This window comes from Euprymna scolopes, chromosome 23, assembly GCF_053919585.1.
Source record: "Euprymna scolopes isolate OS-2025 chromosome 23, ASM5391958v1, whole genome shotgun sequence".
Taxonomy (NCBI): Eukaryota; Metazoa; Mollusca; class Cephalopoda; order Sepiida; family Sepiolidae; genus Euprymna; species Euprymna scolopes.
In genome coordinates, this window is record NC_136504.1 from 1,343,409 (window position 1) to 1,360,569 (window position 17,161).

The 17,161-nt window shown below is 31.7% G+C and overlaps 1 protein-coding gene across 13 annotated transcripts in view; it reads right to left on the bottom strand.

The window, feature by feature from the left end:
- Positions 1-17,161, bottom strand: part of LOC145245726 (paired amphipathic helix protein Sin3a-like) — a 173,177-nt gene that overhangs the window by 53,769 nt on the left and 102,247 nt on the right. For 9 of the 13 annotated variants that reach the window (XM_080107274.1, XM_080107271.1, XM_080107275.1 and 6 more), the window contains exon 9: positions 10,986-11,027. The exons of the other annotated variants lie outside the window; for them this stretch is intronic. In XM_080107274.1, coding sequence (XP_079963400.1) covers positions 10,986-11,027 — 42 coding nt within the window. The remainder of the gene's footprint in view (positions 1-10,985; positions 11,028-17,161) is intronic. 13 annotated transcript variants of the gene reach the window in all.

Genomic DNA, 17,161 nt, shown 5'->3' on the forward strand with positions numbered 1-17,161 from the left:
GTAACATTTTCATCTCTACATTTATCTACTACTGTCTAACAAGGGAATGGGAGTTGAGCAGCGAGATGTCAGCTCATATTATATTTAAACTTTTGCAGGCTAGTAAAATTATTGATGTTGCAGTCCTGATGATGTGCAGTTGATGCAAGTTAATTTGTGTAGGCTGTTTTTGGCCTACAGACTTGAAACTTGATATATAAGGGAATTTGGACTTGTGAAACAAGTTTGATTTGATTTTGAGTCAGTAAAAATAGCTGCTAAGGAGGTCAAAAGTGAATAAAAAATTTTTTTAAAAAAATGGAAATTGGAAGTCAACTAAACATTACTTCTACACGTATAGAAATATACATATTTTGAACAATATTATTTTTTAAGTTTTCATATGTATATCAACTTGGCTCATGTGGTAATGAATAATGGAGAGTTCTGTTTTGGTTTCGATTCTTTTTATTTTTGAAATCACTACTATACACCAGGATATGGTGGCCCTAGGATACGGTTTTTATTTTTCAGGTTACGATGTGGAATACAATGTTTTTCTGGACCCTGGTTATGGCAATTACCCCGCCTTACGGTGTTATTTATAATGTTATTTGATACTGTGATAAATTTTGCTTAAGCCTCGTCATACGGCAATTTCACCTTACAATCTCAACCCCAGACAGATTAATGCTATATCCTGGGGTTCTACTGTATAATAATCAATAGATTATTGGCTCTATAATAAATTTGCATAATTAAAATATTTTTAAGCATATTTTACGACCAGGCAATACCGGGCAGCCAGGTAGTGTATGTGTGTATGTATGTATATATATATATATATATATATACACACACACACACACACGAGTGTAAAATATATATATATCTAATATGGTCATTAGAGGATCAAATTTTGGGTACCCAACAGGTTCCTCAGAATCTTCTAAGATAAGGATTTATTCACAGACGTTCTTGATAAGTCATTTGACCATTTTATAAACACTGCCATTAATTTGTGACACATTAAATATGATCCATCTTTGGTTTTGTTTGACAGAAAGCTGCATAGATTCATTGCAATGAACCGACAAATCTCAAGCTTGTCTTTTCAGCAACTTTATTCCAGAGGTTTTCCCCCATTGGAAAGCTGCATGCTGGTCATAGATTTTTACTATCGACATTCTCCGACAGTCTTCCCTGCTCAGAGCCATTACGGTCCATAGACCATCTCTCTCTCTGACTACCGACTCAATGACTGCCACTCTTGACTAATTTCTATGTGTTTCTCCCCCCACCCCCTAAATGACATCATCAACGCATATCACCACACAACCATTGTCTGATCTGTCACGTAGTCATCTGTGTTTACTTTTATTTATCAAATTCCTTTTCTACCACATCAACATTTCTGGGAACTATTTTAACGTAAATATTTTCTAAAGTACCTTTTTTGCTTTGATAACATTTTTTCTGTCATTCAAATATTTCTAACCTAAACACTGACAATAGGTCATGCAGCAGGCTAATGAGAGCCAGTAACATAACACTGGTATGGCTTTCCAGGACACTTAATGAGCAACAATCTATTTCAGCGCTGATAATGCATTCATCAGCAAACAAGAAGTTGATGCTGAATGTATTTTCTTGCATTCTTAAACAGTGTGCATTCTTACGTGGGAGAAACTGAAGTCAGTTCAATACTTTTTGCAAATTCCGAACCAGAGTTGGAGTGAGAACATAACCTTGTTTAATGCCATTTGTCATCAAGAACATCTCCGACTAAATCATCATCCGATCAGAAAATTCTGATGAACCTGTTGGGCAGCCAAACTTTTATATGATCCGCTATTAAATACATATCTCACACTTACTATATAAAAACACTAAAACAGCCTACACAAATTAACTTGTGTTTTTGTGCTAATGCACATTATCAGGACTGCAACAGCAATGATTTTAATGTTTACATAACGTTTATTCATAAATAACTTTGTATTGAGCACTTTTGAAGTTTATTTTATAAATATCTAGACTGGCTTAACTGACACATACACATAAAGTGTGTGTGTGTGTGTGTGTGTGTAACAAATTGGATTTTTTTTTTCTGTTTGTCAACTGTTTCACGAATGTCCATGCATGAATCGTTCACATGACAGATTCCTTATGTTAAGAATAAGTAAGTTTGAAAACACTTTTTAAAGATAGTGTCAAGCTGTCTGATTGTCATTGTAATTGACTCACTGTTAGGTTTTGATCTCATCTCGAGTATATATATATATATATTTTTTTTTTTACTGACAAGAAGTGAACTGTTAAGAAAAAAAATATAATACTCGCATGCACATGTCTGTTTTGTAGAAAGAAAATATAATATTTATGCATATTTTACAACCGGACAAAGTCGGGCTGCTTGTTAGTAGGTTTATATTTCCTTTTTTTTTTTTTTTTTTTTTTTTTAATTTATTTTGTATTCATTTTTACATTCATTCAGACTTGATTTCCTCTTACTCTCTTCTGACCAGATTTTATATGGCAACTCATATACTTTTTAAACCTGAGAGAGAGCTAGGTAAAAAAAAAAAAAAAAATCTGGTCAGAAGAGAGTAAGGGAAATCACAAGTCAGTGAATAAAAAGATGAATGTAAAATAAAGGAAAGAAAATTTGAACCATGAATTACATAAAAGCAATGTTTTTATTTCAATTTTATGTTTGATAAATATTTTAAATATTATTATAAAACGTTTTTTCCAGGACAGACAATATGTTTGGATATAAAATGTATTAAAAATTGAAGATTTCTATCAATATTTTTTATCCTTGGCTACCAGAATCTGCAAGACTATCCGGTTCTAATTATTTGTCATGCTTTGTAAGCTCATTTGTTAGAAAAAAAAAAAGTTAATTTGCACTTGTAACAAAGTAAATATTTCTCACACGAACATGATTAGATGTCAAGTTTTTTGTGGGTTTTCATACATGTATTCTTTTGGTTTTTTGTTTTACACCAAATACTTTGAGACCTCGGCAACTAATTTAAGAAAAATGATTGCCGAAAGAAAATATTTCTAAGCATTTTTTTTTAAAGATTCCTTTTCAAAACAGACTCCAATTCACAATGCTTCGCTTTATACCTGTACTATTATATAAAAGCAACTTTGTGTGTGTGTGAGTTCATTCCCTATTGACTCCAAAATGGCTGTGCCAATTTTTATGAAATTTCATATAAAGGTACTTTATGTGTCTGACAGTATTCTTAGGTAGGTTTTGTATCAGAATGTCAATAATCGAAATAATGAGATGAAAGAAGGAACAGGCGATTTTGATCAAAGTTAACATCGTACACAGCCAACCATCACAAGTGCATTCGAGACATTTTATTACCACACTAGTAGGAAGGCCCACTATATAAAATCAACAGTAGATCCTTTGATATGACGAGGTGTTCAAAATGAATGTTTCTGTTTAGAGCACAACTGAAGTATGATACTTGAGTTTTGCATTTTAAACTTTAATTAAAGTCATATCTATAAATAAAAAAATAAAAAATAAAAATCAACAGTGGGTTCTCTACAGTGCAATGTAAACTATAATCTGTTGTGGATCAAGTCACTGCAAGGAAGCAGTTCAAGTTTCTTCCTGGAGCACCACAATAGGTTCCCAACTAGAGCAGGCAATCGATTTGATTTATACAAAATATATATTAAAAAAAAGGGGGGGGGGGGTCAATCAACATTGGGTCTCTCTGCTAGTATTTAATATATATATATATATATATATATATATATATATATATATATATAGTAATTTATAAAATATATATGGCGATTAAGATTGAGATTTTAGTTAGCCAATCAGCTTTCTAGTATCCACCGCGCCCTTCCTATCAGCCAATGAGCATGCATTTATCGGACAAAGGCCTATTTGGCCTCTGGTTGACCTGTTCCTTTGTGTGTGCCCTATTTAGTTCTTGATCTGTTTTAAAACTAAGTTAGTGTTTTTTTTTTATGTTAGTTTATATATAAATATATATATGTGTATGTACATATATATACATACATATATGTGTGATCGTTTATGTATATTTATGTTTATTTAATTTATTTATTTGTTTATTTTCTATTGTTTTTGTTAGTTTTAAAACTATTTTGTATCGCTATCCTAGAGTAAATTTTATCTTGTGAACACAGTTTTTTGCTATTTCCCTTCTACAGTTTAATAGATGTTGGGGTTCTTTAAAGTACAGGATAGCAAATTTTTCATGAAGGCAAAATCTACATGGGTCGTCTAGGTCCCTACATGTGGTAGCTTGTCTTACTATTTTCCATTCGACTACCGGCGAATGTCCGCTTTCTTTGAGTTCCTAGTATTTATTCGCTAGTGTTGTTTTCATACGGTGTTTTTTATTGTTGAATGTACTTTTGTGGTCATAGTATCAGGTTTTGAAATCTAAGAAAGTCATACCTACGTAATATTTCTTGTCAATTTCTAAAAACAAGTCAGATAATACAGTTCTGGATTTTTCAGATGAAGATTATTTGTATTATTTGGATGCTTCAGACTACTGTTCTCATCCCCATGGTGCAGTGAACAGAGTACTTGATAAAATTCAGTTGTAAAAGTTACCTTCCTTGAGATTGTTGGTTCAATCCTCAGCATGGGCTATCCAAAAAATACAACCACAAATTACTCGGGACTTCTACCCACTTATGACTGACGGAACAAAATCATGCTATCCCCATAGATTAAATAGAGTTCCGAACAGATTTCCGAGTTCAACAAGATACACCGGAAAAAGGTTGGAGATTATATTAACAGAGATGTTGTGCAAATAACACTTAAGATGAGAATAGTAATCTGAAGAATCCAAATAATACAAAGTTAGATAAGGTTTTAAATTTTAATCCATTTTTGAATGATACTGGGATTCCAATTACCGGGAATATACCAAAACACAATTTATCTTAAAAAAATTTTTTTTTGCACATCAGAACAATCTTTATCATTTATAATTCACTTAGAAATGTTATTTTAAACTTTTGATTCAGTTTTGGTCACGGTTGTTTTGATTGTAAAATTTGGCAAAAGGTTTTTTTTTTTTTTTTTTTGTCATTTTTTAAGTATTGGGAGAAAAAAGTAATCGAATTTAAAATTTTGAAGAAAAAAGATAAAACAAACAATTCATAAAGCTAGACCATAGTTAATAAATAAAAATAAAAAACAGTTCTAGCTGACAGTGTTTTATAGTATAGAATGTAGACAATATTTGTTAGTGATTTTCAATTGATAATTTTATGCATATTTTTAATTTATACTTGTATTGCCAGTTTTGTCTTCATGAAAACGAAGACTACAGTTCCAGTTTTTTTTCTTTTCCTCAGATTAATTAAGGACAATTTTGAACGCCCATAAGTGTGAAAAAAAATTGTTCTTGGAATCTATGATGGATGGACAAATAAGGAGATTTCAATTTCCTTCGCAAAACAAGAAAAGGATGTTATCAATGAATATAAACTAAGACAAGTTATAGTGAAGCAATTATTTCAGCAGGAAAATCGTAGAAAAGCTTGGAATGGAATTAAACAATTCAAGAATAAACTCTGACAGCAAATAAAATGGCCCAAGAAACTGACACATCTGAACTCCATATGAATGTAGAAAGTCTATGTGTGCCATTGCAAGCAACAAAAGTGTAGATGAACCGTTTAATAGATTGATGGTGCATAAGGACATCTATATTTTCATAAAAAATAATTTCTATCAAAGGCGATATAGCATACAAACAACAGATTTACAAATTGAAACTCTGAAGCCGAACACATGGTTTTATTGTGATGAAAAACTTCTGGTTGTCATGACCAGATAATCAAGTCCTAGAACAATTGGTTGGCAGTCTTATACAAAGGTGTGCACAGAATTATGTGAACAAAGTTTGGTTTTTAGAGTCTTCAGCAGTAAAGATGACATAATGTCACTTAATTATTTTCCCGAGAGGCTTTAGAACACGAGGACTATATACTTACACACTGAAAAAGGTAGTGAAATTTCTAAGCAAGTAGCTGCAGGTGGGCCATACGTGTGGCAGTAAAATTTCATCGACCACACCTCAACTGAACTTTGGCTTCCAAACTTGCATGATGGCAACTGTGTCAACTTCTTTCTTTGTTCGCCACGGTAGAACAAGTATGTATGCCAGTGCCTTTCACCCTAATGAGTTGAATCAGCTTGCTCCAAATGAGGAACTTTCACAGGAATATTAAACTCACAAAATATCCCCAGTCACATGTATACCCTATGCTGTAAAACAAGAGGCTATCAAATCTAACAGTAATAAGAGTGATGGGCTGACAGCCAGGCTTACCAGACTTTGAGGGGGGCCTAAGTTGGGTTTTAATGACAAAGGTCAACAGCTGGTTAAATGGCCATTCTAACATTGTCATCAAAACCAAAGACGGGTTCATCAAATGAAATCAACGGAATCGGTCATGAAGACAAACCAACCCAAATTGTACAAATAAAATTTAAGACTTTTTTTATTTTTTTTTTTAAATGAAAAACATTTTTCCAAGATAAAACTTTATGAACAAATATTGTTTGTAACATATAGTACTCATAAAAAAAGGTAAAAGATTAACATATAAAATGGAAGATCATGTCGATCAATTATTTTAAAATGCTGCAAAAAATAATTGTATGAAGAAATTAACAGTAATATAGATGCACACAACAGCATTGCAAGAATTGGTAAAAGGTCAAATTTTATCCTCGTGTACAACTTGATACCGTCTGTTGCACACGAAAATGCTCAGCAAAATATAGATTGATTGATGCAACAAAGATGGATGGCTGTAACAACTGGCTAAATCTTAAGTGAAAGCTTTACAGTTTTCTACAACTGAAAAGGATTTCATTTTTTTATCTTATATAAAGACATTTTGTCTGTTCATCTGTCGCAATTTTTCTTAAACGTAATAATTACACTATAAAATTTGTCTCATTTAAAATATTAAAGATCTTAACTCATTTTTAGAAATGGAAAATATTGCATTAACAGCAAATAAAAAATTTCCAACAAAAAGCAAATGCCATGATCAGAAATTGAAATTGAAACCTTGAAATCTTCAATCAGATTTTACCAACTGAGTTACTTGGAATTTTTTATAACTAGAGCTTAAAACGTTACCATAACAAAATTAATGACTTTGGTATGACATTGAATAACTATTTTTAGCACAAGACGAATTCAATAAAAATTGCATTAAATTTCACATACTCATTTCATAAATATTTAAAAGACTCAATTTTTTTTTAAACATAAAATAAAAAGGTTTCTAAATAGGTTTAGAAAATAATTGAAAACTTATTTTTTCTATTATTATATTATATATATTATACAGCATATTTTGCAGAGAAAAGATCTTAAAATATTTTAAAAACTAAAATGTTTACATGTGTTTTTACTATTTAAAAATATATTTTATAGACATGAAATAAGCATGGGAGGGGGAAGGAGGAGGGTTCTCAATTCAGGAAAAAAAAAATTAAAAAATTTGCCTCTTCAAATATTTCTGCAAAAACTGCCATTGAGAACAGCATTTCAAAAAAAAAAAAAGTTCTTCAAATCAAGAAACAAATGAAAACAAAAAAAAAAAAAAATTTAAATTAGATTTGGTTTTTCATTTTTTTAAAATACCTTACGAAACCAGTCATCAATTTGAAAAGGGAGATGGGGGTCAGTTGACAAGAACACAATATTCCGTTCCTTTCTATTATCTTCAACTTAGAAATAGATCTAATTCTTTTCGGTTTTTTCATTTTATTTTTTGTTTTGCTTTATTTATTCATTTTGAGATATGAAAAATGAAGTGATTACTGAGAATTAAGTGTGAACAAATGAATGGAAGTGAATTACTAGGTCCAATCCCTCCTTTGTCAGGGGCCCAAAATTTTTGGAAATATTACACCTTCATTGTGTGACAAGTACAAAGATTTTTCTGCAATTTTTAAAATAGGTTCAAATCTAAATAAGCACCAAAAATTCTTGTACTTATGATGTACAAGTCAGAATCGCTTTAACCCCCATCTGGTCCCAATTGAAATGAATGCCCCTCAACTTGGGGAAGCAGCATGGCTTGACAAGTTTCTGAGTGACCTTCACTCCTGATCTGAAATGGAACACATACATCAAATTTGTTGGCAAGATCGTTGGAGCAATCTATTGCTCTAGTAGGTATTCCACTGCTGATGCAATCCTTTATCTGTATTAGAGCCAAGTACAAAGATAAAGAACCGTTGCCACATCTGGGCAGGGGGTGTCTTGATAGAGGGAAAAACTGGCTTTGAAACCTATTGCTTTATCTAAATCTAAGCTTGCCTAGTTACTAGGATCCTCCTCTCAGTGTTGCAGACAAAGTCTGAGACAAAGGCAAGCCAATACAGTTGAAAACAGCATAGCTGCAGGAGTTGCAAGAAATGAGTTGCTGTGTTTCATCATCCACCTATCGAGACTCCAAACCAGGTTTTTTTTTTTTTTGTCAGGATTTACTCCCTCAACCTTTGCTTTTCATAAAGTATCCACAAAGCTGTGAAGCTAATTGCCCATAGTTAGTGAAAATTTGAAACTATTTTCAATTTTTATGAAAAATAATGGAGATCCTCACCAAAATAAAAGCGGAATCCAAATGATTCTTAAAAAGACTGGCAGAAAAATTTTTTTTTTTAAATTCCATAATGGTGAAAATTTGAAAATATTTCTAATTACAAGAGCATTACTATAAATGTATGCATCTATTAGGTTAAACAGACGATGCATATTAATTACATTTCTTTGAACCACTAGAAAACTATTCATCCATAAAAAGTTATGAACAATATATTGAAATATTACTGCACTTAAACTCTTCCATACATTTAATACAACATTCGCATGGATCCTCAACAAATAACATTTTCTTAAACTATTTCCATATGCCATAATTGTTGCCATTCTTTTCATTTTAGTAACTTTTAACCCATTATTACGAATGATATCTTCACACTGCATATCTGTCTTGATTTCTTCATCACGACACAATTTTTAATCCTACATCTGTTCTATCTATTTTGTAACTTACAAAAACAGAATCTACCTTAAACATGTCAATTCTGATAATTGAGTTCTGAATTTTTTTAGATGAGGGCTGATTGTTCGTTTTGATTGGACTATTGTTCTCGTCTTGAGCGTTATTTGTGCAACATTTCGGTCGGGCAGCCTCCGACTTTCGTCAGTCATGTTGGTCACCATCTTGAAAACCTTTTCCTTTATTTTCCAAGATGGTGACCGACATGCCTGGCAAAGGTCAGAGGCTACACCGACCAAAATATTGCTCTAATAATATACTTCATTTTTTTCTCTCATTGGACTTCTAAGGACAAATCCTTTTACACTACGGCAATTTTTACTTTTGTCCCAATAATTCTGACCCCCTCCCCACTATAGATTCAGAAAATTGCACTTTTGGTTCTTTTATCTCATTGTTCAGTTATGAATAAATCCTTCTAGACTGAGACAACTTTTATTTTTGTCCCAATAATTCATTTTTTTCTGTTAAAAAACAAAGAAAACGAATACCACAGACTGCGAATGAGGTGACAAAAGTGTTCTAGTTAAAATCATAGTACTGTAGTTTAAAAACAATAGCATAGGCCGTAAACTAAACAAAAAAAAAAAAAAATGCTTTTACACACATTACATGAAAGTACACAATAGTTCACATGTTAACAATGGTTTACTACATAAGAACATTGTTATTTCAACAGTCCATAAACAGCAAAAGTACCAAATGTATTTTCATTAAAAATGTAAAAAAAACAACCCCGCTCCCTTTAATTTGTAAATATGAATGCATAAGCAGTAATTCTGCATTTTAAACATCTTGCTGAAATACTAACATTCTCATTTAGCCATATTAAACAAGTTAACTATTCTGTACTTTTGTGAAATCTCTTCAGTTAATCTTATTTTCCAGGCAATGCCAGGATATGGGCAGCTAGTCATTTTATATAGCAGTTTGTGCATTAAGAATTTCCTTCAAAAGCCAAAGCAAAAATTAATTTCTTGAATAAAAAATAAATTTTTTAAATTAAAAAATATAGAATTTTTTAAAAATTTGTAAAAAAAAAAAAAATAAATTCTAAAATTTTTTAAGTTTTAAATAAAATTTTTAAAAAATTTGTAAAAAAAATAAAAATAAATAAATTCTAAAATTTTTTTAAGTTTTAAATAAAATTTTAAAACCATTTTACTAGAATTATGCTTTAATATTACAAAATTAAATTAAAATTTCTCACAATATTTTTTTTCCGTATTTAGATTCTTTGGACTTCCTTTTTTATCTTAAACATTATTTTCACATTTCGGTAGATGTAGCCTGCAAACTTCTTTGGGTGTATCTTGTCGAATTTTGGAATGTGCACTGAATTTCAAACAGAATCCTTTATTTAATCCACAAGGATAGCATGGGTTCTATTCGAAATTCCATGCAGATACATAAGTTCGACAAAAAGATTACTAGACTTCCGACAAGATACACCCCAAGAAGGCCAGAGGTTACATCGACCGAAACCTTGTGAAAATAACACTCAAGATGAGAACAGTAATCTGACGAATCCAAATAATCCTTATCTCAAAAATTCAGACATGTAATATCTTTAAGAGTTTTTTTTTTTAAATTATAAATATATAAATAAAAAACAGGTGTGTAATAAAAAAATAAATTTAAAAAAAAAAGCTTAAGAATAAATACAAGTGAATGTTAGCAACATAAAGACTACAAAACTGTAAGTAAAAAAAGATCTGAGTGTGTGACTAGAAAGCGTTGGAGGAGGATGAGGACGAATCATCTAGCCACACCGAAGAAGACATGCACACACTTATATATAATAAAAATTAAAAAAAACAAACAAAAAAAAAACAAAAAAAACACTGAAGACGAGAAACGTTCACAGATAAAATTTAAGTTACCTGGTTTTCTTGGAAACGATGTGCATTGTGATTTTCAGTTTGCTGAAATTCAGGAAAGGAGAATTTCAGGATAAAAGGAGATTTTTCAATTTCAGACTTGAGAGAGACAAAGTCCAAAAAGAAGAAGAAACCTTTTTTTTTTTTTAATCGTGTGGAGATGGAGAAAACAGTTAACATAAATTAACAGTGCAAACGGCACTTGACAACATTTGGGCTCAAGAGAAACAGTTTTCATTAAATGGGGAAAGAGAAAAATAAATTAAAAAGTAGAAATAAAAAGTATTTTATTTTAAATGTTTTTTTTTTATGAAACCATTTTTGTAAATTTCATTTTGCCAATATTTCCTTTTTAACTGCACATCTTCCAAGATGAATTAGAAAGAATCAGACACTTGTAAGAAAGAAAAAAAGTTATCACAAGTCAGAGTGAAAGAATATTAAGACGAATGGTGCAAGGGGTTGGGTGGAAGTGGAGGGTTAGGAGTTATGTTACTTGTTGGTTCAAAGATAAAAAAAGTTTAAATCTAAGGATTTAAAAGGTTACAGATGTTTTTGTTTGTTTGGTTTTCGCCTTTATAAAAAAAGTTGAAAAATTGGATCCTGTTTCTACTGACTGACCCAGCCAAAAATTGAAAAGGTTAAAGTTTCAGACGTATGTACACCTTAATCCACACAGACCCCACACAGTAAACATGGACACTTTTTCTAGTTACATTAAAAAAAAAAAAGAAAAAAAAAGACTTTGATATAACAACTGATAATTTGCATTCTTTAAACTGCTATTCTGTCAACCTTTAACTCAAAAATCCCCGCAAAATAATCAAATCAGTGTATCGAGATGAGAATAACAGTGCAAGTTTCATGCACACACAAAAAAGAAAGTTTTCTTTTCTGTGTAATTATTGCTGTTTAACATTTTTCTTGCTCAATTTATTTGGAAGTAGAATTTTAACAAATAAACCACGTATGGCAGTCAAGATAGTTATGGTCAACCAGTCTCAGGACCAACAGCAAACACCAAAAACCCATGGACCAGAGGTAAATTTGACGTCAGCTTTGATTGTGTGTAATCACGTCTTCAGCTAACTTCCTGGGCGTCTTCACCAGTCTTGGAGTGGTTCTAAAGCTCTCGCTTTGTGGATGAACACTCCTGAGTTATGATGAAGCAACTTATTGAGTTACAGAAAAAAAAATATTGAACTCAGTAAAGAAAAAAAAAAAAAGAAAAATACTTTGCAGTCATTCTCACATGTTGCAGGTTAAAAAAAGAGATATAATTAAATAACACTGACAGAGAATGGGCATTGTTCTTTGGCACATGGACCCGATACAAAGATGTATGCTGATTGAAAGGCCAAGACAACCTGAAATAAACTATGGGAGACGGTACTCTGGAAACAAACAGGCTACTCTTCAAATTGGTAAGATCAGAGCAGTTCAACTATACCACTGAGGAATAACTTCTATATCAGATACGACTAGTGGCATGAAATGTTTACACAAGCCAACAAAATCTCCTCTTTAAAAGTGCTTGGTAAATTGGGGGGATGGGGGATTATGCATCAAGTCAAGATTTATATATTGGAGACAAAATTGACACTCTAGTATAAAAAAAAAAAAAAAAAAAAAAAAAAAAAAAAAAATCCACATTTTTTTTCCTTTTATAAATAGAGATCTTCATCTAAAAAAGCTTCATGAAAAATAAAATGTCGATCAACAAGAGAACAAAAAGAGGGAAATAATTTATTAACATAAGCAAAAGTCAAAACCATTTTAGAAGAAACCAGCAGAAATAACAATAACATACTTCTTTAACCCTGCACTAGTCCCATGGGATGTTTTGTCACCCCAATTTTGCTTAAGTGCTCATAATTTCTAGTTGGCAACATTTCTTTTCCTCCCTCCCAGTACTCTCCTGACTCAGTGAGAGTATAACACACGTGGTATGGCGTAGTTGTATCTTAGTTTTCCTTGGAGGTAGATACCGCTTTGTCCTTCTGGGGTGACCAGTTACCTCAGCTGACTAACGTAGGTATGATTTTATGATTTATATAGTTTGATATCTTTCCAGTGGGAATGAAAATTTGTAGATATAAGCGCATATTATGTTTCATTAGGCTACTCTTGTAATATTTAATATAGAATTAATGTTTTGGTATTTTATCATAAGTTTTGATGGGATTATTATTTTATTTACAATTTATCATTGTTTCAGTCTTGTAATTATTAGCTTAGCTAATGTAATACCTTAAGTTTTGCTTAGTTTTATAATTTATTTTATTGTATTTTATATTAATATCAACAAGATACAAGCGATTCAAACTGTTCAACAAGGATTGTAGATATATCCTGAACCAGCAGGATAACTATATTTTACAAATTAATAACACTACAAACATTTTTATATTGAGGTGTAGAAACATTCACATCAGAGTAATCACGTTTGGAACAAACATGTGACTAACGCAGGGTTAAGAAATAATATATTACCCTTTCTTGCACTAGGCAATCATCTTTATAGAAGCACTGGTCCTGATAACAACATATACTTCTTATATGAACAACAATATTCACTTGGGCTTTTATCCTAAAAATATCAAATAAAAACAACTGACCACATGAACCCATCATCTTATGGTTACTAATGTTGGCAAATAATCAATTCTAAGGACATGTCTTCTACAGGTTCAAGCCTTGCTATAGGCAATACTACCTAAAAATAAGATAAAATTAACTTTTTTTTTTTATGCCTTGTGTCGATGACTAAATGGTCACAATTTGCAACTTAGTTGGGCTAGATCGGAGGTTAGAAACGCCAGTCAGATAAAGCGGCTAGTCACAACATTCCCTAACAGAAAAAAAATAAAATACAAATAGAACCCAATTACAACAGTTCTATTAAAACTGAACTTTTTTTTTTAATGCGACACCTATCTTGCTGCAACTTGAATTGGTTTCTAGGTATTAATTTGGATTGGAGGCAGCTGATAGAAGACCAGGAAATCTGGAGAAAAAGAGAGAGTCACATTCGTCCAGGCAATGAGCCTGGCCAGTAGACTAATTTTGAAACTAGCAGTGAATCAAACCTGAAACTTGATTGTGAGTAAACTATTTGCATATGCCCATCTGAATCAAGGCAATTGGAACTCCCTCTTGGTATATTCCCAATAGAAATTTAACTTTGTGGTAAGTGATAGAGCATAGAACCAGTGAATAATTTTATTTTTAATGAAAAAAACTCAAAAGGTCAGGTGAAACATTCTTTTACCCTTGTTGGGCAATCACGTAGAACGTAGATATTGTGGTCTAATAAAAGCACTTGTCCACATCACTTCATTGGGTAGGTGTTAGGAAAGCTATCCGGCCTATAAAAATCTCCTCTCAAACAGGAAATGATTTCTAAAGAAAGTCAGTTTAGTTTCAGGTTATGTAGTTTAAATGTTAGAATTTTGCATGGAAAGATTGTTGAGATTATTGAATTTCTTGAGTGAAGATGTATTGATCTGCGTTGTGTTCAAGAAACTCATCAGGTAAATCTGCTAGTGCAGGATCGATTAGATTGGAAACTTTTGGAGACTGTTCCCAACAGAAGTTGGACTCTGCAGTAGGTGGTCAAGCATGGAACCAGTGAATATTTCTTCATTTTTTATGGAAAACAAATTTAAAAAATAAAAAGGACAAGTGAACCGTTCTTTGGCTTTGATAGGCAATCACCTAGATATTGTATTTTAATCAAATCATCTCGCTGCACAGGCATCAGAAAGAGCATCAGTTTAATTTCAGATTATGTAGTTTAAATGTTGGAAGTTCGTGTGAAAAGTCTGGTGAGATTGAAATTCTTGAGTGAAGACGTATTGATTTGTGATGTGTTTAAGAAACTCATTCGGTAAATCTGCTGGAATGATTGTGAGAAAGAATGCAAGATATAAACTGGATCGAAAATGAAAACGGAAAAGTTGGTATTTTTATTGCAAAGACATGAGTAAAGTGATTGAAGTTGTGTAAGTGAACGAATCTTGCAGATGAAGTTGACGATTGGTGGGAAATTTTTCATATCTGCTTATGCACTACAATATGGCTCAAGTGAAAATGCAAAAGATGAGTTTCATAACTAATAAGCTTTTTTCCTCAGACAGTTAGGCTTTGAAATTCCCTTCCAAGTTCCTGCTTCCCTGACTGTACTGATATGCAGAAGTTCAAGTGTAATGTGAACAGACATCTTGCTGCTCAACTCCCTACATAGTATCCTTGCAAATTCTGTCATATAGTAGCCCCCTTCATCAAAATGGCACGGTGCCTTGTTTGGGGTGAAAATGCAATAAAAAAAAATTAAATGTACTAAAATATGACTCAACTGAAAATGCAAAAAATGAGCTTTATAACAGACTTATTAACTCGTACGATTGATGAGGAGGAAGGGTGTTTATTTAGAATTACATATACACTTAATTAAAAAAACAAAAATATTAGAAAATCTTTAGAATGTATTTACTTGTCATGAAGCAAAGATGTCATATTCCAAAAATCACAAATTGATCAAATATTTTTTTTTTTTTTTTTTTTTTTAAAGAAAATCAAATTTTATGAGGACGCGAGGAAAAGGCCAGGAGTGGTCATATTTTATTTTATTTTTTTTCAAAAGCAACAATTCAATTTGACTACAGAGATTTTGTTTGCAGTCAAAATAATTTAAAAAATTTTTAAACGCTAAAAATCATAAAATTTTATTTTCTTTAAAAAAAAAAAAAAAACACACAAAACACTTGATCAATTTACATAATTTTTGGAATATAACATTTTTATTCTGTAATGAATACGTACATCATAAAAAATTTTTCTGTATTTTTACCTTTTTTTAATCAAATGTAATTCTGAAAAAGCACTGGAGGAAGAACTTTCTTGTGGCAAGAAATTTGAAGGGTTATGTTGGGAAGGAATCTTGTGATTTTGAGGATGTCATATGGTTAAATAATGAGCAGGATAAGAATCTTGCTGACGAAGTTGATGATTGGTGAGAAAAATTTCATTTTTGTTTATGCAGCACAATGTGGCTTGAGTAAAAATGTCAAAGATAAATTTATGACAGGCCTAATTACTCGTACGATTGACAAGGATCAGTTTGGTTTTACGGCAAATCAACTGCAGTGGGTCATTTTATGCCAGATATGGTTTATATGTATGCATAGTTATGTATGCATAATCTGTACATGAAAGTGATTAGTTTGTCCGAAGAAAGTTTAGGTCAATAATAGTTTGCTTAACGGTATTGCTGTCAAACCAATTTTTGTTTGGATATTTTAGCTTTTGTTATTGCCTGGAGGTTCATTTGTATTAGTAGTATGACATGTATTTGATCTTCGATTATTATGGTGTTGCTAGCAATAGGTCAGTTGTCTCTTGTTGATTTGTTTGTTTGAGTATGTGTGTTGTATCCTTTGAAAGTGATGTTATCTGTTTCTTTGAGTACAGTTTCTTGCAAACATTATGTCGAGGTTGCAGTTTGTCATTATGCATTTTATTTCTTTGTAGTTAGGTTTTATACACCTGCAATTCCATTGTTTTTTTGAGAATTTTCTGTTCTAGGAGATTTTTTTGTGGTGTTTAGAGGAATTTCTCTTAATTTTTTTTTCTAGCATGCTATATCTGTTAATTTAGTCATTACATTTGTAGTTTTTCTTTCTTGTTTGTATCTGGATTGGGATTGTTGACGTGGCTTGACATGATGTTTAGATTTGGATAAGGGCTGTTTATACTGGGATTTGTCTTTGTATGTGTGGTATCCATACAGCAAGATTGTTTTGTCTTGTTATTTTGAGATCTTGTTGGTCTTGGTTTCGGAGGGATTTGGTATTTTGTGTTGAATTTTCTTGCTGTGAGTCTTGTGATGGTGCTAATTGTTGTTCTTGAGTAGGTAAGGTTTTGGGGTGGGAATTCTTTAGACTGTCGAGTGAACTCCTAACCTTCGTAAAAGGTTAGGAGTTCATTTAAATTCATATTTGCCAGTTTTCTTATGATAAGATCACATTTATAACATTCAGAATTGGAAGTAGCTGCAGTGGTTGAGTAACTCTTGAATAAAGGTGGGCTGAGTAGGAAGTTTCAACAATTTTTCAGGTTTGTGATGTTCTGATAGGTTCTGGATGTGTTTAATTTTTGTTATCTTTTTTCCTTTCTTC